The following is a 22,864-nucleotide window of genomic DNA, read 5'->3' as shown; positions in this document are numbered from 1 at the left end:
AATCACGGCGAGACGCTTGCTTCCTGGTTACCAAGACTGTGCCGGGCTGTCTGGGTGGGAGCAGGTGAGTATCGTTTCTATCACTATGGGCGGTGCGTGTGCTACCATAAACATCAGACAGTTCGCAGACGCAATATATTTTTTTGCAGAACTGGCAGTCGGTAAAAAAATGTAATAAAAATAGCTCATTATGTCAAATGAATGATTCTTTTTGAGTCAATGCATGACAAAATACGAATACCTTGTTAGTGACGCGATGGTATCCTTTCATCTTTATCTCTGTTTTTGTACTTGTATCTCTGTTATTAAGGCACGAAGTCTAATAATTTAAAGTACTATATTAGTGAAACCCTTATAATTACTATGACGTTTATGGAGAGAAAATAGCATCATAGCATTTTGCATGAGTCAATTCTTTTACCTGCTGTTTCAAAACGCCCCCTAAAGTGTCTGTAGCGTCCAATGCGAACTCCCGAGCCTATACCCTCGTTCCCACTGGAGCTGTGTGCTCTACTACCTCGAGTTGTAAGTTCTCAGGAAGGTATCCCTGTCTGTCGCATGGACTGACTCCCTCCCCGTCACACTTCCCGACCGTCGGCTCTGAAGTCCCCCCTTTGTAAAGGAGTTCCGCAGCCAGAATAGTCAGTTCGACTATTCTAAAGTGGTTAGAGTTACATTTTCTGCAGATAATTATTAACGGGGATGGACAGCAAGGAAAAAGAAAAGTAAGAACAGTGCACAGGGTGTGAAGTAATTCTTCTTTAAAAAGAAAAATAGTAGCATAAAGCTGAATTAAATAGCAGGAAGCCTGCATTGTGTCTCTGACTTTCATATTTAATACAGTTGCCTTTGTATTGGTGTGTTTAAAGTAGCAAGATTCCTATGTCAGCCACAGACTGAGATCCTTGCTGCTGTGGTTCCTCCTCCCAGCTTCCCCGAGGCAGCGCGATTTCACACTGATTAGCGAAGGGGAGAGCCATGCGCCGATCACATGAGCCCAGAGGATGAGACCAGAAGAAACTCAGGGCTCTGGCCGTGCCAGGAGAGGACCCTAGCCGCCGAGACAGCCCCGCTGTGTGCACAAACAGGAGGTCTCCCATTAACCCTTCCAGGCTCTGAGCTCGAGGTGAGGGGGGGGTAAGAGGAGAGCGGAACAGCAGAGGGAGCCCCCACCTGGAGGAGAAGCGTGACAATCATGAACTCCACCGGCCCGCCCTCTCCCGCGGTCAACGGAGACGCGGCGATCAGCTACATCCTGGTGCCTTTCTTCCTGATCACCATCGTTGGGGTCGCCGCAGCTGGGGTAGGTGGGAGGGGTCTTGTTAGCATTGGTGTACTGTATTTGGCGTTACCGTGCTCTACTTACAGGGTAACAAACGAATGTGAAAAGTATTGAAGTGTTCCGAGACCTGCTCCTGGCACACCAGGTTTAAAATGTGTCAGGGCTTGACTTGCAAAGTGTCAATAAGGCTTTTGGCTGTTCCTCAGAAGAGTGAAATGGGCGCCGAAGTTCTGCTTCTGCGCGTGACGTGAAAACAGAAAGACCGGTAAGGGAAGAGAAGAATAGAAGCTACAGATATCTGATCAACAGCTCTAGTGCTCGGGCTCTGCTCCTGTACAGGCTGCTGGGGGGGCTGGGGCACAGTATGGAGCTGACAGACTCCTTCACTTGAAGAAACTGGAGCCTGAAGAATTTGGAGTGTACCCTTACAGCTAAGAATCTTCCTGTTCTGTTTTATAGTACAGCCTTTTCAATTTGAATGTCATTTTTCTAAAAATCAGACTACAAGATCAGGTGATAAGTATCTTGCCGCACTTGAATTAAGAACAAGCTCGTTGTTCGATGAGTAGCTGTTGCTTCTCTGGGGAAGGTGGGCGGTACTTTGTATCTGTTGTTATTAGGGGAGAAAAGTACAAATTAGGAGAGAAAAGTACAAATACAGGACCTCAAACAAAATACAGAACCTCAGTCTGTTGAGTTACACTGGGGGAATGATTGTTTCCCTTCCTTTTACTTTCTTTAAATTTTACTTTCTGTTTGGATTGTTAGCTTTGTAAAAATAAACAGTTTCTATGTGCAGTTGTTTGCAGGTAAACCTTTGAAGTTCATGTGCTTTATGAGGCTCCTGTCTTTCTGTATAACGAAAATGGCTTTTTAACTGTAGGTAGGCAATTTCTATATCTGAGCCACAGTGACTCATCAGGACAGAACCCATCCTGGTGTCTGTAGCAGTAAGTAGAGTGAGAGCATGTGACTCTTCCCTGGATGGGACACTGGCCTATCACAGGGTAACCCCCCAGCAGTGCTGGTTCAGATTTATACAGCTGTCTCGACTGGAGAAAATGGGGTGAACTACCTCACTCAAGGTACAACAGCAGGTCCACAGTGGTGACTACACTCTGCTGCCCTCATCTCTTTATTGTACCATTTTTAATTAAAATAAACTTTCATTCCATTTAAAATAAAGTTGAAGGTGGCACTGTAATGTAGTGGTTACTTTTGCTGTTTAGCACAGTGCTGGGGTATTCAATTCCTGGGGTGCTGTCTGTGTGGAGTTTGTATGTTCTCCCCAAGTTCACATGGGTTTCCTCTGGGTGCTCTGGTTTCCTCCCTCAGTCCAAATACAAGCTGGTAGGTTAATTGTCTTCTTAGAAAAGTGGCCTTGGTGTGAGTGTGTGCGTGTGTGTGACTGTGTCACTGTCTGCCCTGCAATGGACTGGCATCCCTTCCAGGGTGTGTTCTCCCTTGTGCCCGGTGCTTGCTGGGATAGGCTCTTGCTCCCTCACAGCCCTGTATCAAATAAAGTGATGATAATAATGCTCGAACAATAATGCTTCTCGTACCTACAGTGGTGTGAAAAAGTGTTTGCCCCCTTCCTGATTTCTTATTTTTTTGCATGTTTGTCACACTGAAATGTTTCAGATCATCAAACAAATTGAAATATTAGACAAAGATAACACAAGTAAACACAATATGCAGTTTTTAAATTAAGGTTTTTATTATTAAGGGAAAAAAAAATCCAAACCTACATGGCCCTGTGTGAAAAAGTGATTGCCCCCTAAACCTAATAACTGGTTGGGCCACCCTTAGCAGCAACAACTGCAATCAAGCGTTTGCGATAACTGGCAATGAGTTTTTTACAGCGCTGTGGAGGAATTTTGGCCCACTCATCAGCCTTAACCGCTTTTTTAAGGTCATGCCACAACATCTCAATCCGATTCAGGTCAGGACTTTGACTAGGCCACTCCAAAGTCTTCATTTTGTTTTTCTTAAGCCATTCAGAGGTGGATTTGCTGGTGTGTTTTGGATCGTTGTCCTGCTGCAGAACCCAAGTGCGCTTCAGCTTGAGGTCACGAACAGATGGCCGGACATTCTCCTTCAGGATTTTTTGGTAAACAGCAGAATTCATGGTTCCATTTACCACAGCAAGTCTTCCAGGTCCTGAAGCAGCAAAACAGCCCCAGACCATCACACTACCACCACCATATTTTACTGTTGGTATGATGTTCCTTTTCTGAAATGCTGTGTTACTTTTATGCCAGATGTAATGGGACACACACCTTCCAAAAAGTTCAACTTTTGTCTCGTCAGTCCACAGAGTATTTTCCCAAAAGTCTTGGGGATCATCAAGATGTTTTCTGGCAAAACTGAGACGAGCCTTTATGTTCTTTTTGCTCAGCAGTGGTTTTCGTCTTGGAACTCTGCCATGCAGGCCATTTTTGCCCAGTCTCTTTCTTATGGTGGAGTCATGAACACTGACCTTAACTGAGGCAAGTGAAGCCTGCAGTTCTTTGGATGTTGTTGTGGGGTTTTTTGTGACCTCTTGGATAAGTCGTCGCTGCGCTCTTGGGGTAATTTTGGTCGGTGGGCCACTCCTGGAAAGGTTCACCACTGTTAATGGCTCTCACTGTGGTTCGCTGGAGTCCCAAAGCTTTAGAAATGGCTTTATAACCTTTTCCAGACTGATAAATCTCAATTACTCCGTTTCTCATTTGTTCCTGAATTTGTTTGGATCGCAGCATGATGTCTAGCTTTTGAGGATTTTTTGGTCTACTTCACTTTGTCAGGCAGGTCCTATTTAAGTGATTTCTTGATTGAGAACAGGTGTGGCAGTAATCAGGCCTGGGTGTGGCTAGAGAAATTGAACTCAGCTTTCCAAAGATGTGATAAACCACAGTTGATTTATGTTTTAACGGGGGGGGGGCAATCACTTTTTCACACAGGGCCATGTAGGTTTGGATTCTTTTTTCCCTTAATAATAAAAACCTTCATTTAAAAACTGCATTTTGTGTTTACTTGTGTTATCTTTGTCTAATATTTCAATTTGTTTGATGATCTGAAACATTTCAGTGTGACAAACATGCAAAAAAATAAGAAATCAGGAAGGGGGCAAACACTTTTTCACACCACTGTATATCTAATCAATCTATATTTTCCCTCTCTTTACAGGTGATGTACATCCAGAAAAAAAGAAGGTAAGCGTTCCTGATTCCTCACATTGTGAAAAGGCTGTACTCTGTCCGACCTGGTTTGTCTCCTCAACACCCACACTAGCCCAGGAGACACAAAGAGAACACAGACCTCTGACAGGACAGAATCCATTCTGTGAATCACACAATACTAAGCCAGGCCTCTGTTCACACTGTCACAGAGCTGCTGTGTTAAAGGGAAAACTGACACAGCCAGTTGTGGGTGGAAAGGTGTGGCTGCCCAGCTGAACCCCACTGACAGCACCCATGTTGCATAGCCAGGCTTTGACCCTGTGCTTTCCAGGCTTCAGGACACATAGGTGACTCAGAGGAGACTATTACCCTGACTGACCCAGCTGGTGACCCTGCTGGTATATTGCATTATCTGTTCACAGACTAGTGAAGTTGCCCCATCCCATGGACAGGTGTGAAAGTAGAGGGAATTGGGTTAAAGACACTCACCCACAAACCAGTCCTCTAATACAAACCGTGAGAGTCTAATTGAGACGTGACACAAATAACAGTGGGCATCAGTAAGTCAGTCTGATGCAGTTTGTGTAGTGCAGCGGCTTGTCAGCTTAGCAATTAATTAAAGTGTTTTAGACTGACAATTGTCAAGTCAATCTCCAGACTCAAATTGAATTGAGGCTTGGGAAGGCATCTCAGATAATCACACAAAGACTGTGGCAAGCTCACTGGGCCACAGACTACATGCAGTTATTGCTTCAAAATTCAAAATATTGCTACAGATACTGTAAAATAACCATTGTATCCTAAAATATACTTATATACTTAAAGTGAATGTGCCCCAGTACTTGTGGTCACTTGAAATCACTGTGATGAACACAAGCTTTTTTCAAACGTTTTTCATCTAATATGATCAAGTACAATATTTGCATGGATTTACCCAAAGGCAAAACATAAATTGTGATGTTCATTTTAGTTGTACTGTGGTTAGCATTGCTGCCTTGCAGTGCTGGGGCCCTGGGTTCATTTCTGGATGTAATATCTGTGTGGAGTTTGTATGTTCTTTCTACATTCATATGGCTTTCCAGCCCAAAGATATACTGGTAGGTTAATTAGCTTTTAGGAAAATTAGCCCTGGTGTGAGTGTTTGTGTCTGTCTTTCCTGCAGTGGACTGGCATCTTGTCCAGGGTATATCCTGCCTTATGCCCATTGCTTGCTGGGATAGGCTCCAGCTCTCCTTTGACCCTGTATTGGATAAAGTGATTATAAGAAGGATAGATCACAAAATGCTTGATTTTAAACCAATAAGTACAGTTTTGACTGCTGGTCTTATACCTTTGGAGGGTGCTGCAGGACTGGACCCACTTCACCCACCTCTGAAATGCAACACCTGCCTGGGTGACACACAGCACCCATTCTGCTCCAGCAGATGAAAGGGAGGAGTGAGAAATTACTTCAGCAGTCAAATTAAGGTAGAAATTTAGGTGGGTCAGATTGTGTACGCCCTGAGTGGAATTTATCCTGGACATTGGTGTTAACACTTCCAAGTCTTTCATAAAGTGCCTAAGGATACTTTAAGGATTGTCCTATCTAAAAGTCTGTACACCATACTGGGGCAAGGGTTGGGAAAATCTGGTGCACAAGGAAAAGCGCCCCTTCCTGTTCCTCCAACACTGCTAAAAGCAGCAACAGTGGTGGTCCTCTGTCTCCTAGTCCAGTACTGACCAGGCCCAGCCTGGCTGAGCTTCTGAGATCTAACCAGATTGGGCTGCAAAGTGCTGCTGTCAGTCACCGGTGCAACATGCGTCAAAGTGCGAGGAAAGCACCTGAAGTCAGCTGTCTGAGCAAAGTGGTGCACAAGACCAACAGGGTGCACAGTTTTGCAACAGAATGACGAAACACGGACACATGGACAAACCTTCTGCCCTTGGAATCTCTACAACATTTTCCTGACAGGTTGGGTCTTTCTCTGTCCAGTTGTCAGTATCGACACACCCATGAATCGTAGGACTGCATGTGTTGCTGAACAGACTGCTATCTAGAGCAGCAATCCCATCCACTCCATGATACCTGGTGTGTGGCATCATGTGAGATTCGTTTCTGAAACTCTGAAGCAGGTCTTGAACGTCAGCAGGTGTAGGCAGCACTCTTTCTGTTCTCAGGCGCTACTGTTCATTCTGATCCATTTTGCAGGAAAGGTCTGGCTAGAAATGCTGTGTGCGTATACCACTTTACTTACTCTTCAGCTGCTCATTGCACCTTTCTAATTTAGAAGGCCATTGCCAAAGTACTGTGTGTAAAGAACAAGCACTAATATCTTCTCCTTGTCACCTGTGGTTTTCATCTGTCCCAAACGCACACACTCACTCCAGGGCCAGTTTTTCCTGAAGCCAGTTAATCTACCAGCATTTCTTTGGACTGCAGTAGGAAACTGGGGCATCTGTAGGTGCTCTCCCACACACACATAGGGAGAATATACAATATCCATCCATGTAGCTCCCCAGGAATTGAACCCGGGGCTCCAGTACGTGCCACCGTCGGTGGGTTTCAATTAAGGAGAAGCAGCTTCCATCCCTGAGAGCTTCGTTTTTAAATATCTGAGCCCTGAACCCTGTCTTGCGCTTGTGTGTTTTAGGATCGACAGGTTACGTCATCAGCTGCTCCCCGTTTACACCTACGACCCATCGGAGGAACTCAACGAGGCCGAACAGGAAATGCTCTGGAGGGATGAAGACACAAAGGTGCCCGCTGTTTCCAAAATTGACCTGTTTCTTTCTATGTCCTTCCTGTGCCTTTAGAACTGTAGAATACTATTGGCAAAGAGGTCAGTCATAACTACTAATGTTTGTACTCACAAGACGGCTTCATACTGTGGGTGATGAAAGATTAATGATTATTGGCCATGAAGATGAACCAGGGACAGATTTCATTTGTCCTCTCTATTCTGAGAATTTCTCCTAAAAAGAATTATTCACATCTGTTGCAGTACTTTGTCTGCACAGATTGGAATAAGAAACAAGTGTCACACTGAATCTGAGTCTTAACTTGGAGTCTTAACTGAATTAAGTGGTGCTAGTTTTCAAAATCACCTCAAATGTAGCAATATTAGAGAATCTCTCATTAAAACACAAGACAAAAATAACTCGGTGGAAAACGAAAGTAGTAACACTACTATTGGCTACCACTTTCTGATTCTGTAAGAAATAAAAATATAAGAAGCTGGATGAACTGGACTCTTTCTTATCCTTGGAGACTTTGAAAACAGGAAACCCATTTGACCACTTATTGAACACCTCATTTGAGGAGTTTTGTGGGAGCACTTTCTTTACAAAGCCAGAAGCAAGGAGCTAAATGAGTAACCTAGTTTATTTGTCCCTGTGGGGCGGCACACTCCCCCAGACAGCCAGTGCGCCCTCTGCTGGGTGGTGTGACATACAGCGCTCTCCGCACATATTAAGAGCTTTTGTGTGAAAATGCCTTAACGTGAGCTGTGCCCATTGATTGAAGCATTCTTTTTTTTTAAACAAAAAGCGGCTTTATTGAATCTGAATGCTCACCATTGAGTTTTTAAGTTGCCCCAGCAACAAGAGCAGTTCTGAAAAACAAGCATCCGAATTAGTGGATCAGGGCCAAGATGTGGATACTTTTCTCACAGATTCAATTTACTCAGCAGGCCGGAAAACAGATACATCTTTGAGTCTTAGTAAAACTGCCCGCACAGCCCTTAGAGAGAATAGACTGCCTCCTTTGTGTGAATCCCAGTTTGATGTAAGATACTACTCATTTGGTTATCAGGATAATTGAAACGTCACCGAAAGCTCTCCATTTTTGAATCCTTATTTTGAACATTTGAACATTATTTTGAGCAGAGGGTGCTAAAGAAATATAAGCCATTAAGGATTGCCCAGGTTTGCATGGCAACACTAGGGTCTTTAAGTAGGCATGCCTTTCAAAACAGATATATCGGCAGCCGGCGTGTGTGTTAATTTAGTGTTTCCAACACTCAACGCTCCATGGAAAACATGTCTCTAGTCTTTTGTTCTGAATTCAGTTTCTGCGAGAAATGTTCATATAGGGAAGCCAAGATGAAGTAGTCTACAATGACAGTTGCCTGATGTGCAGCAGTCTTGGTTGAAAGTGGACAATTTACTGGCCAGACTGCCTTTTATAGGGAGTAGGTACTGTACATGTTACTGTTGAAATAAAAGCAGTTGCAGTTCAGCTTCTTAGACACTAGGTGGTGGTGTGGAACAAAAAGAAACTCGGAGACTTGTAACATTCATTTTGCTTTCACTGAACTCTGCAGGATGAAGGTATAGTATTCTGCATTATTATAAGACCATCTTCACTGCGTGTCTGGCATCTCTCATAAAGCAGGGTCATCCTCTTGCTTTTTTTGCATATGTATGATAGATGAGAGACATTTTCTCTACCACTTAGGACATCTGCATGAACAGCCTCTGCTATATTTGTAAATGAGCAGACTGGACCAGTCAGTAACAGGACTGTAATAAACCACCACACTCAAAGTGGGGAAGACTTCGACACATATCTGTTGCAGCTTTACCTTATTCAGTTGCTTGACTTTCTCATCACTAAAAGTCATTAAAAATGACTACGGCGTTTCTCGAAAGGAATAGGGTGTTATTCTGGTGTCCTGGCAAAATTTTCCATTGGCCTTTACCATTCGTGGCCTCCTAATAATCCCCATCTATGAACTGGATTCATCACTCTTTTCTCCTCCCCACTGATAGCCTGTGTGTGGTAAATTAGTGGTCCACTATGGCTGCCATCGCATCCAGGTGGGGCTGCACATTGGTGGTGGTGGAAGGGAGACCCCATTACCTGTAAAGCAGTTTGAGTGGAGTGTCCAGAAAAGCGCTATATAAGTGTAAGGAGTGAATTAACTAAGCTTTGTGTAGACCAGTGGTTGCCAACACTGATATTGGAAGAGCACTGTGTTTTCTATTTTTGGCACAGCTGACCTGTTAATCACAGGTTAATCAAATGCAGTTGTCTATTTCAGGCATATTTGTCTCATTCTCATTCAGTTGTGTTGCCTGAAATATAAGCAAATGGATTTTGGCAGCAGCACAAAAAAATGTGCATTACAGTCTCCCACTGATAGCATGTGTCCAGTGGAGTTACTCCCATTGTGGGGATGTCTAAATTTTAATTAATAATTGCTTACACTTATATAGCGCTTTTCTGGACACTGGGACAGTGTGCAGTCCCACCTGGATGATGCAACGGCAGCTATAGTGCACCAGAACACTCACCACACACCACATCAGTGGGGAGGAGAACAGAGTGATGAAGCCAATTAATGAAGCCCCCAGATAGTTGGGGATTATTAGGAGGCCATCAATGGTAAGGGCCAATAGGAAATTTGGCCAGGACACCAGGGTTACACCCCTACTCTTGACCACAGGGAGTCAGGACCTTGGTTTTACATCTTATCCGAAGGACGGCACCTTTTTACAGTATAGTGTCCCTGTCATTATACTGGGGCATTATGACCCACATAGGTTGAGTGCCCCCTGCTGGCTCCATTAACACCTCTTCCAGCAGCAACCTTAGTTTTTCCCAGGAGGTCTCCCATCCAGGTACAGACCAGGCTCACACCTGCTGAGGTTCAGTGGGTTGCCAGTTGTGAGTTGCAGAGTGAAATGGCTGCTGGCATAAGGTATATATGATCTTAGAGTGTCATTCCCATCTGGACTTGTTCACCATCAACTGATCAACTTGTAATGGCAGTTTAGTCAAAAATAACAGCAAGCAAGTTGATTAAGGGCTGTATAAAGTTATCTACTGTAAGCTTTTGGACCCTTAATGTCAAGTATTTTTCACACTTAGAACTGACTGAAGAAACAAGGTGAGCAAAAGTCTGAGTAAAGCAAGCAGATCATTTATGTAATCGATTAGTACTGGAGAAATGTGGTTTGAATGAGATGAAAACCAGCAGGACAGGTTGACGGTTCCCCTCGGACATGGTGGAATAGCATGCTTCACTGTAGACAGTGCCACTGGTTTCAGTCCTAAATATACTTATTCATTACATTATTCGTGACATTGTCTGCTGGAATCATGGCTGAGGATAAAGCAACCCTGTGAATTGAAGGTATCTAGCTGGATTTTGAATACTGGTATCAAACTCCCTCTTTAATATCTTACTTTCAAGAATAAAGAGATTCAGTTCCTTTAACGTAACTGTGTATGGCATTAGACACCAAATTATTCTGATTGCCCTTCTTGCTCTTAGCTTATTCTAAGGCAATTTATTTTAAGAAATTCTCTACAGTAAAAAAATAAGCTTATTAAAAATAGATTAAGGAATGAGGGTGGCAGAGTGGCGTCCAGTGATTAGCCTTGTTGTCTTCCAGGACTGGGGCACTGGCTTCAAGTCCTGCAGTGCTATCTGTGTGGAGTTTGTATGCTCTAACAGTATTCATGTGGGTTTCTTCTGGGTGCTCCTGTTTCCTCCCACAGTCCAAAGACACACTGGATGGTTAATTGACTTCTGGGAAAATTGCACTGCTGTAAGTGTGTGTCTGTGTCTGTGTGCCCTGCAATAGACTGGTGTCCCATCCAGGGTTTGACCTGCCTTTAGCCCATTGCTTGCTAGGCTCCAGGCTCTCCCGTACCCTGTATTGGAACAAGAGTTTGGGTGGATTAAGGAATTAATATTCATTTTTAATTCCTAATTTCAGTTTTTGTTTAATTCCTAATTCCAAATTTCAGATTTTTTTTTAGTTTACATGAAACCCACAGGTGCTGAGAAGGATGCTCATAATCTGTACATACACTGGACAGTCTTAATAATATCAGTGCACATGAATGCAATGTTCACTGGAGAGATGGGAGGAGGTGTAAATTGTGTCTGAGCTGGTATTTCCCTCGTGGCAGCTGCAGGGATGTGAAAGCAGGAAGAACTTCTCTTGCCAGCAGCAGAAGTATCAAAGAGCTTCGGATGCTGACTTCAAAGATTGGAACGTGTGATGTCTGTTGCTATGGTGTTACCCTGAAGAAAAGCAAAGAAATACCTTTATTGACGAGGCATTTTGAGATGCGTTAGGACAAAAAAAGTCTGTATATCATGTTTCAGCTGTATGGTCCAAGTTCTCTGTATGAAGCAATCCCAGCTGGTTTGTAAGTCTTCTCTGCTTCAGTTTAATAGGATTATACTTATACTGGTGCAGCATCACTCATATGGGCAGCAGTTTAAAAGCTGTACATTTCTGTTTGTCTGAGTATTATTATTATTGTAAAATATAAATGTTAATCTGGCAGTTTTTCTCTTTATTGAATTATGCCAGCTGAGAAAGAGCATGTCTTAGTCAACTTGGTGGGATAGGCCCAGCAGGGTGGGTGGTGAGAAACTTGCACCCCTTTTCTCCAGAGATGGGCTCTTCTCAGAGCGATCTGCCATTTTTATGCCATTTTTGCGGAGCAGACACTGCCCGGATGAGCTCTGTCTGCCAACACAGAAAGCCAACAGGTGCCCGGCAAGTCCCAGGCACCCCTTTGTGTGGGCGATGATCCCCTGGCCTGACCTGAGCCCACTTTACCCAGTGGTGCTCAGCCAGCCCAGATGCCCACCCAGCCACTAGCTGTCCATCCTGGGCACAGTCAGCTCATGGCAGTGCCCTGACCCAAAGCCAGCGACTCCGGAGCTCCTGCTGTTCAACCTTCAACCCCGCTCATCACACCAGCACCATTCACTATTATTTTCATTAAAATAAAAGAATGAAGCTGGAAACCTTACTCAGTTGGTGGTAATTTGAAGTACAGAATGTCTCTTTGCCTTGATCACTACGTGCCTCAGAATTAAGATCTCGTTTCCCCCTAATGGCACAACGTGACTATATGACTGTATGGGACAGACAAGGTGGGTTATAAACTACCCTTAAATTGAAAGACTTGAAAGTGTAAAGTCAGAGCTATGTCTCTGCTGAAATGAAAATCAGTGCTCAATACCTATCTTCAGAAGTCCTGTAACACTGGTCACTATTAAGTATGTCACAGTTTCCATTAGATTAAAGATTTTAAATCCCATTTGATTCCTGTTACGACCCCCGGTGTCTAGGGGTAAAGGGGTGTAACATTTAGGATAATTTTTGGAAGCAGGTGGGTTCTGGTGAGGGACTAGGAAGCGTGAAAACAAGGGTCGGTGCAAAAGTGATGATTTTAAGTTGAATAAGTAACTGGTTCAAAATTGGACACAATAACACACAGGGCTAAGGAACTAGAGTGGTGCCAAAAAAAAAGAAAATAACAAACAAAATGGAGCTGGCTAAAAAAGTGAGGGAAAGCTAACTTGACTACAAAAGAAAACCCGAAACACACGGTCTTCGGTGTCTTCAACACCCTAGCTAACCTCCACTGACTACCCAAAACCATACAAGACAAACGGCACTCACCCGTCCTAAACTAGTGTGACTAATACACGAATCAACTACATGTGTGCAAAATGTACCCAACAACCTGAACTAACTCTATACACAAAAGTTCACACAAATACACAAGTGAACTACAAATACAAACAAGAGTAGACAAGTAATAGGGTACAAAAGAACACAAAGGTTGACACAATAACAAGTTTGGGCAAGGTAATGGCAAAATAAGGATAACACAAACAAACAAAAGTACAAAGAGACAAACAGAAACCAACAAAACAACAAAACCGAAGCTCTATGAAAACACACATACACACAAAGCAAAACAAACCAAACCAACAAAGCCAAAGCGAAAACCAAAAGCCAAGCAGGACCAAAGTCAAACAAAAGGCCCCTTCCTTCTGAAAGCCTCCATGTTTTATACTGAATAAGATGAGTTGTGATTGGTCGAGAAGCTAATTGAAGATGATGTCATACGGAAACAGTGGTGTAATGGTGGGCCAATGGGGAAGGGAGAACAATCAAAGTCAGATGTGTGGAACATAACAACAAAAACACACATAGACCACACACTGGGGTGTAACAATTCCCATTAAAGTTTTTCAATTTAAAGGCTGAGTTGCAAAAGTGTCCAGTGAACATGAGCTCATTTGGTCATCGTAGTTTAATGTGACTTGGGTCATTTAGACATAGACTTAGAAGATAGTTATTTTTCCACAAGGAACTTCATTTGTGGTGCCGGTACATTAACAGCACATCCTTCCAGCATACGAACAGAGAAAAAAAAAACCTTATGCTACTTGTATGAGGGATAAACAGATCACATAATATTAAAAGAAGTCCAGAATTTTACTGTATTTATATTTTTACATTGTCAACTAATTTTATAAACCAGTTGAATTAAATATAAAGAAGCAGGTGGAAAAGGGGGAAAGAGGTGAGGAAATGTGTCCATAAATCTAAACATCTCCTTTTTCATGGTGGAGCACAGGATGTAGGAAAACCCTTAGAATTCAGCAGCCTGATGAAAGCAGGCACAAAGCTGGAAAAGCCCCACTTAGTCTTCATAGGCAGGGACCATCCCTGCATCCAAATGGTAAAATAGCACTCTGATTACAGAAGGTGTGAGTAGGATCTGGGACAATATCATTCCCCTCTTAATATTTTCTTAGATAATACAGGTCTTTAGGACTACACTGTCTAGTGCCCACTATCTTGCTACTAAGAGATTTTCCTTGTGTGTTATTGATCTAAGTTAAGCAGCATGACTACTACAGCATAGCTTTTGAATGAATTTCCGTTTTTATGGACAGCAGAGTCAGAAACAATTTGTACTCTTTAAGTCCCATATCATTTTAACTTCTTATCTGTCAGTTCTGTATTACTCAAAATAAGATAACAACCCTGGTATGTAAGAACCTGCAGATGGTAATACTGTACCAGACACAGGGTTAAAAGTTTGTGCCACAAGAATCTTCTTACTTTTCCTTCCTTATAAAAGCTGTAAAAGGGGGCTTGTTCTGTGTTTTAACATGCCCTTTATGTCTGTCTAGGTTGTCCAGGGCTGGGCAACGACTTACCAACACCGGCGCCCCCTACTGATGAAGGATGCACATGCTTGAGGAGCTCAGAATCTGCACAGAGATCAGGTTGGCCAAGTGGACACAGGCATCTGTCCATCATAAAGGTTTTGACTTTTACTGGGATCAGCTCTAATCTTTCAGCTGGTTCTCATTTCAACAGCTGTGACAGATCCAAAGCTCTTTCTTAGTTCCAGCTCCTGGCGAGAGAACATCCTTGTGAGACCAAAAACGTGACTTTGTACAAGTGATGAGACCTCATGCTCTTAATTACTCCCCCACAGCACGCTCGCACGTAGCACTCATGCGCACTCCTTTCCTGGAATACAACAGAGAACTGACTGAAGTGTATTTATTATTTTGTTACTATGTGTAAAGCCTTTTTTGCTGGTGCCTTGCCACGAACAGTGTTGTGATTTTGTCTGAAATGTTGTCTGTAGACAGAGATGGCAGCCCCTTCACTTTCTTTATGGGGAGCCCCTCCTCTCTCCTGTGCCTGTCCTGAGTCTTGTGCTGCTGTATTTAATATTTATAAGCCCTCTACACGCAGACATTAAGAAAGTAATTTCCTTGCAAAAGAGCAACTTTGCCAAAACTATAGGAGTCCTGAAGCTAACAAAACTATTTTGGCTTTTGTGTGTGCACGTTGATGTCTTCTAAGCTGTTCAGTGTTTTTCCCAATTGAAAAATGCCCTGTTCAAACCTAAGCGCTCACAGTTCCACGTATGAACAGTGGATTGAAGAGAAGAGATTCTTCTCGTCAACCACTCTGACCAAATCATATAAGCCCAAAAGAGGGACAGGATGAGAGCTCTAACTAGGCAGTAAGGTGACAGGAAGGGTACGTGTCAGATGCAAAGACAGTCTCAAGCAGCTCATGGGGCAAAAGCAAAGGTAGAGGCAAGTGGTGTGGCAGCTCTGGCCCTCAAGGGCTACAGCCTGATAGGTTGGACTGGCCTTCTCAGATCACTGCCTGCTGGAGACGGTGTTAAACTGATCTAGGGCAGCAGATCAGTATGGAATTAACATGTCTAAAGACATCAGTTGATGCCAACTTAGATGACCCCTCCCACCTTTTCTTAAGTCATTTTGCTTTGGAGGAGATCTGGAGCAGAGACTCTATGATTTGTTTATGACATTTAAAATAGTAGAGTACAGTAATGAGTTCACTGACGCCTTAAGTCTGTACCTGTTTTCTGTGTGTCTTCTGCTGAGGAGAGCAGATGGTAGCATTCTTGTGATACTAACTCAAACTCACAGCAACGAAATGTTTTAAAAGTGATCTACATATTTACTAAAAATAAAAACCCTCAGAAACTGTGCTCCTTAATGTAAACAGTATAAGGTGTTTAACGGGAGCAAAGGAATATTTAAGTTCAGGCTGCGAAAGATTTTTGGTGCAGTCATTTTTCATCATATAGGGGGATTTATCTTCCAAGTCTAAACCTGTTTGCTTTCCAGTCCCTGAGCTAAAAGCTGGCTTTGTGGAAGCTAATGAAAACAGGCCTTTTACAACTCATAGATGGCATATAAAAGTGTTCCTGCCAGACAGGGGAGACATTGGCTGGTGAACTCTTTGGTTTCTTCCCAGCTTTACAGCTGAGGAAAGTGGACAACCAAAGAGGGGGGAATTGTGTGCACCCACTTTTGTTGTAATTTCAAAGTTTCAGGAATCAGGATGAGACAACAGCAGTTCTCATATAGGAGTATGCACTGTAGGGTTGACAAACAGAAAATGTATGAGTGTAGAGTTGTAGAGGGGCACAGTGGCACAGTGGTTAGCATTGCTGCCTTATTCTGCTGAGGCCCTGGGTTCACTTCTGGTCTTGGTGTGCTTTCTGTGTTTCCCCCACATGTTTGTGTGTTTGCTCTGAGTGGTCTGGTTTCCTCCAACAGTCCAAAAAACATAGTAGTAGATCAATTGGATTCTGGGAAAAGTGGCCCTGGTCAGTGTGTGTGCCTTGTGATGGACTGGTGTTCCATCCAGGGTGTACCTTGTTTTGCTGGCCCCTCAACCTTGAATTGGATGAAATAATTAGAAAATGGTTGGATGGATGGCTAGAGAATAACCAGGAAAGTTCTGTCTGAGAAGTTTGGATCTTGAGGATTTGTTTGTGGAATCTTAAAGACTGTCTCTTTTCCTTCTTCCTGAAGTGGTCAGCTCAAAGTGTTCCAGATACTAACACCAGCCACAGACAGTAAAGAGCGTGGGCGTTTTTTTTAATGCCATTGTCTACTAACAGTAATTGCTGGTTCACAGCTGATGTAACCTGGGTGAAAGTGCAGCTCTCATTGTGCAAGTATCAGCTTTACTGACTCAGATTGTTTACCAGTATTGGTTCTATACTGCTACAGTTACTCTCTCCCACTGTGTGATTTGGACAAATAAGCACCACTGTACCAATGCTGTTAATGCTGGGTCAACAGTGTCTCTGCACGTGTGTGAGGAAGTGATTATCACCCTACATTAGAACCGTGCATGCTCAACACTGCGTATGTAGGCAGAACAGGGGTAAAATTGTTGTTAAAAACATTGTCATAAAGCATACTGTAGCATACAGCACAGTGCAATGCCTGAGGTCTCATTCAAAATATAAAGCTTATTTGCAGACAGACAGCTCCAGGCATGGCAGCACAAGTAAAAAAGATGATCAAATATATTAAGTCTTAAATGTAATGAGCACTGGACTGTATGAACTGTTTTTCTTTACAGAATGTACACAAGCACATATTTAAAGGTGTTTTTTTTATTTTGACTTATAACGATCACTGATTGTGTTTTTAAATAAAGGATTTATATAATCAAAATTGCCTCGGACCTAGTACTTTTTAGGAAATTGCACTAAATATAATACAGCTTAAATGTTGGTTCTACTTCTAATTGACTTACCAGTAGTAGGTGAGGTTTTTGATTTCAAACAGAAGACCACATTAAACATCTCACAGCTTTTTTCTCTCCAGATTGTGTGTTTGCCAGGGATGTTGGTCAGGTTTTACTGTGTGATTCCCATGGTGCTTTGCTTTGAGAGTTAACACTAAGCGAAGGAGTGAATGACTCTTGCTGACCACACTGCCAGCTCACTGGTGTCCAGCTAGCTGAGGATACCCAGTCAGCTGGTGATGCAGCCTTGCTGATGTACAAGCTGTGGGGTTTAGACTGTACATAGTTCTTTCCCACAGTCCAAAGACACTGATCAGTTAGTTGGCTTCTGGTAAATTAGCTCTGGTGTGAATGTGTACATCTCTGAGTTTGCATGTGCAATGCAATGGACTGGAATGCCATCCAAGGTGTATTTCTTTCCTTGTGCCTGTTGCTTGTGGGAAAAGGCTCCGTTCCCCTGCGACCCTGTATTGGATAAAGCAGTTAGAAAATGGATGGATGGAGGGAATGTCTGTCCAACAGTTATTACACAGTGTAGCTGAAAATCAGTGTAGATGTGTTATGTCTGCAGGATAAACTTTTTTGGGTTTGTACAACGGTGTTATATAAATCAGAAGTTAGTTTTTTTAAAAAAACATTTGGATTTAAAACTTACAAGGAACATAGACTTTGAAAATAAAGGTTTTATAGATCATTCCCTCTCCTCAAGTAACATAACTATGGCACAATCTTTTTTTCCCCCATTGTGAAATGTTTCATACCTTTTCCCTTAAAAAAAATCCTTCAAATGCTTAAAGCAACTTTGTTAAAACTCACTTTATGATCTTTTATAATTTGACTAACCCAGGATAGTCAGACTTTACCTACAAACTGCTCCAATCCCAAGAATTAGGTGTGATTCTTGACAAATGCATGTAAACATATGAGGAAAGAGGTCATGTCTAACAGTAAAAAAAGGGGATTGCATGATTCTTTTAACAAAAAAGAGAATTTCTTCCCAGCAAACAGAAGACTAGTGGTAAGACTTGGACAGGCAGTAAATGAATCTGTAGCATTTTCCAAGAACAGTATAGTCAAAGATGAATCACCTGCAGGACATGGGTGAGCACTTCTCAAGGAAATAACAGGCGACAATTTGTAATAGGGAAGAACTTACTTTGGTACAAAGGAGAACATGTGAATGTGCAGCAAGAGGGTCACACCAAAACTGCACAGACTTGACACTGTTCCAGAATAAACAGGTGTTCATACTGGTGCATTGCCTCATTGTCTATGTACACGTACACGTACACACACACACACATAGTGGTTTAAATATAGCCTTTATACCCCAGCTGCATCCTGCATATGGCCTGCCCTACACCCATAGTTAGTATGACAAATACAGTAGCTATAACAAAAACCTGGTGAAAAAGAAAGCACCCAATGGGTCTCAGCCTTTTCTGCTGCAGGAGTCGTCACCCAGGGGTGGAGCGGTGGCTCTTAGGCTAAGCCTGTGACTGGAAGGTTGCCGGTTCAAATCCCGCAGCTGGCAGAGGAATCCTACTCCGTTGGGCCCCTGAGCAAGGCCCTTAACCCCAACTGCTCCAGGGATGCTGTACAATGGCTGACCCTGCGCTCTGACCCCAAGCTTCTCTACCCGTCTGTGTGTCTGTGCCTCATGGAGAGCAAGCTGGGGTATGTGAAAAGACGAATTCCTAATGTAAGAAATTGTATAGGGCTAATAAAGCAACATTACATTATTATACATTATAGAAGCACAGAGCCGACCATGACCCAACCCTGAGAGGACAGCACCCGTGGCACAGCGGTTCAATCAGTGGGCTACCTCTTACCACACAGAAGCAGAAAAGGGTTTTGTTGCGACTCCGATGCGTGATGGTTAGCATGGGCAACTGGAAAGATTCTGGGTTTTCCAGCCTCACGCCTTCAATAACTCGGGGAAATATGAGAACGGGAATGATGGAGCCCCTTGGGGAAAGTTCCCAAATTCCCAAAAAGGATCTTTGCCAACCCAACAAACTGCAAAGGCACTATAGATGTGTAGCCAAAATTACCTTTTATTTGAAGAGCTTTGATAACAGTTAATTCTTGTATGACCAGCTAGATTACAGTGTCACGCAATAAAGAATCCCCAGGTCATTTCTGCAGTGGCCACCCACGAGCTCTTGCAATGAAGACACAGACGTCACCAGTGCATTCTTTAAAACACAGAGGAAGGAAATCGTGGGATACCGGAAAGACACTGACGTCAAGCAATCACCAGTCCACACGCTGTAAACATCAATAAATCAGTTTATTCAAGTACTGCAAATGAGAACCCAAGATCAGAAAGATGAAACATATATCACATCTTCGCAATGTCTGATCAGGAGAGTTTGAAAAATCCGCAAGTGTCCTAGAATGCCTTTCCCAGTCTATGGCTCCCTGCATCCCTGGACTGTACGGACTCAGATCAGCCCATAGATTTCTACTGAACCTCCCCTTCTTAATCCTAGGATCAACCCACTGGCTCGGCCATTTATAAAGCCTCCAGGAAGGCATTCCCAGAAGGCCTGCGTGGACCCTTTCCTGGGCGTGAGCTCACTGGGAAGGGGATCTGAGGGTGAGGACTGGTGGGGGGGGAGGGACACTCACAGAAACATGGTGTCTGCAGGACTTCACAGGGGCTGTGCAAAAATCTCTGAACACTTTCAATAAAACCTTCAACTTTGTAACTGGAAACTAAGAGGAATATGGGTACTTATGTCAGATTTCAAGACAAGAACGATGAATTGGTCACTCATAAAAGGCCTGTTTGAAACGGGGGAGGCTAATACAAATCCTGCTTTTTTTTTCTTATTCCAAGTTGCTTCCTGTCCCCAGCAGAGACCCTAGTAGCTCAGCCCTAAGGTTCAGATCACATGGTTTTACCTGTGTGCCTCCCTGAATGGTGCCTTTAGCTTGAAGTAAGACTGCACAAAGCCTGTCAGCGAGCACTGTCACAATCCAGTGTGCTGAAAAGGGTGGCAGAACCTGATGCCAAAAAAACTGGACTATCAGCATTAGTCCTAACAGTCTGGAGTGGAACTGGTTGCATCACATACCAAGACAGTAGGTTAGAGTTCAGCTGAGGCCAGGATGGCAGAATCCAAGGCTCAAAGCAACGCACTTGCTGAAGGAAAGGGAAAACGGCTCTATATCCTTGGAGCTGCAAATGGATGTTGAACTAACATGGCAAATTTCTCAGCTGCTCTGCACATCAAGTTTGGCAGTGCAGCCAATTCTCAAAGCAAACAAGAGCACCTGGTAAGGTCAAAGTTATTTTCAGGTCTCGGCTGAAGAAACGAACTCAAACTGCAGAATTATTAGAGAAAAACCAAGATTAAAACTGTGGAAGAAAATTGATCCAAGAGCTTTTCAAATGGTGTCAAATACGGGCTCCCTCCAACATCAACCCATATCTAGTCATGCATCATGTTCCAATATTCTTCCAAGTCCTCATTGGCTATCAACATATGAAATCAGTGGTTTCTGACATCAATTAGTCCTGACATTTCAAAGTTTCTTTCTAGAGCCGCAACCTCTTCTAATGTTCATGTTGTTTGAACTGCTGTGCCGTAACTGCAGACCTTTCCAGGAAAGGCAGGTTTGTCACAGCGAAGAGCCTGAGAAAAAGCCATTCTAGCCTCAGTTACAATGTAACCCTTTGCCCCCCATTTCTTCACACACTGTTCACAAAAAAAAACGAGCAGACTGAAAGCACAAAACAGAAAATGAACAGATATTGGATCAACTGGATATGAACTGTGGTTCATTTTGATTTCTGGTGAAAGAAAAGGTTATTAACCAGGTACAGCAGCATCCGTTTATCAAAGTCTTAAAATTATCTAGAGGTAGTTACAGAACAGACGAGGAAGCAAATCCTGCATGTATTCTGCATTACTGTAACAAAAACCAGTACACCTTAAAAGTAAAAAGAAGTTGCATTTGTGTTGACCAGAAAAGAACCTGGAAAGACAGTCCACTTGCAGTTCCCTTTAAATTCTCCCCCTCCCCCCCCTCTGCCCAACCCAAACCCCACCCCACCCTGTAAAAATATTTTCTATTACAACAGGCAAAAGTGCTCCCCAACTCAACTGATAAGAAAAAGTCAATCACACACACGAAGAACAAAGGTATTTCATCCGACCCACAACATTGTCAAAGCGTTTGTACCTGCTGACATGCAATACATAATACATTTGTGTTCTCGTATAGAGCCGCGGAAGCAGTAGACGTCTGCCCAGCTACTACCACTTCACCAGTTGTCCACCTTGAAATCAGAGTGGTCTGTGCACAGCGTGGAGCTCCAGGAATATTAACAGGCGGAATCGAATGGAATATTCAAGCGTTTGCATAACTTATCAAGAAAACCAAAAATAACAAACGAGAGGGTTTTTAGCTCATCATGCGTGCCCTGTTGCTAGTGTTCTGTGTGCTCTAGAAGAGGAAAAATGAGCATGAACTGCTGTAGTCAAGTCCTCTAGTCATCTCATTAGAGGACTTACAGGAGATGTAGTTTTTAGGGTTTCTTTGACACTCATTACAATAACATCTGATTCTGATTCCACTGTTCTGTAGCGGGCAGGGGACCCTAGATCAAGACGGGGATGTGAAAAATTATTTCTGACAGTCTAAAGTAGGAATGAGAATGTTGTTTTTTTTTCGGTTTGGGCTGTGCACAGAGAAAGAAGGTGAGAAGAGTGTCACACACACAAAAAAAAATAGTTAAATGGAATCACAATACAAGCCACATCATAGCACATTTCAGAAAATACCAAAGAAAAGGTTTTGATATAACCCATCACTTTCCTTTGCAATAAAGTATACTGCTCCACAATGCATGTTTACTGCGCTTGTCCGATAGCAAAAGCAAACCAGAGAAGGACACACCATCACTTTTTTTAGCCACTGCACACGCAGCGCATTTCCACCTGTTGCTATGGTGTTCCAATGGACTGTGCCGGGATAAGGGGTACCTGTAAGAGGGGGCACAGCAGGAATTGTGAGCACTATCACTTACAAACTGGCATCAGAAATCGCATTATCATCTGATGCCAGTTCTGGGGAAGGACAAGTGAACTGCAAAGCTTAAGTTTAAAGGCACAACAGGCAGAGAAAAACGAAAAAGCTGCACGGCAAAGCTGCGAATCCTGTGACAGCTCCTCTTTTAGCATTTTTAAGTTTCTGTGACAAGGTCCTTTTTAAAACAAAATCTAGCATGGATCTTATAACCAAGACTACACCTTCGGTACACTTTGAGGTCTGACCTATGCAGTTTGCTTCTGGATACCAGACTCCAAAGTCAGGACATCTCTCAAATCACCATCCGCCACTCTGAAGAGCACAAGGATGAACTCATTAGTGATTGCTAAATGAGTAGAGGCCTCCACTACTGTAAAGGGTACAATTTTCACACAGTTAGCAATCAGTGCCACTACGCAGCAAAAGACAGATGGTGAATGCAGGAATCGAAGCAAAGGGGAGCATTGGACAGTCCCAAAACAGTACAGGATCCTAACTTTTACCAACCATCCCGAAAAAAGTT

The 22,864-nt window shown here is 43.1% G+C and overlaps 1 protein-coding gene across 1 annotated transcript; it reads left to right on the top strand.

The window, feature by feature from the left end:
• Positions 1–17,222, top strand: smim29 (small integral membrane protein 29). The gene is made up of 5 exons (XM_088921742.1): positions 1–64; positions 931–1,303; positions 4,451–4,476; positions 7,074–7,179; positions 14,388–17,222. The coding sequence occupies exons 2-5, from the start codon at positions 1,196–1,198 to the stop codon at positions 14,454–14,456; spliced, it is 309 nt and encodes a 102-aa protein (XP_088777868.1). The 5' UTR covers positions 1–64; positions 931–1,195; the 3' UTR covers positions 14,457–17,222.
• The last annotated feature ends 5,642 nt before the right edge of the window (positions 17,223–22,864 follow it).

Source organism: Atractosteus spatula, chromosome 7 (genome assembly GCF_055471065.1).
Source record: "Atractosteus spatula isolate fAtrSpa1 chromosome 7, fAtrSpa1.hap1, whole genome shotgun sequence".
NCBI lineage: Eukaryota > Metazoa > Chordata > Actinopteri > Semionotiformes > Lepisosteidae > Atractosteus > Atractosteus spatula.
This window is presented reverse-complemented; position numbering and strand designations above follow the sequence as displayed.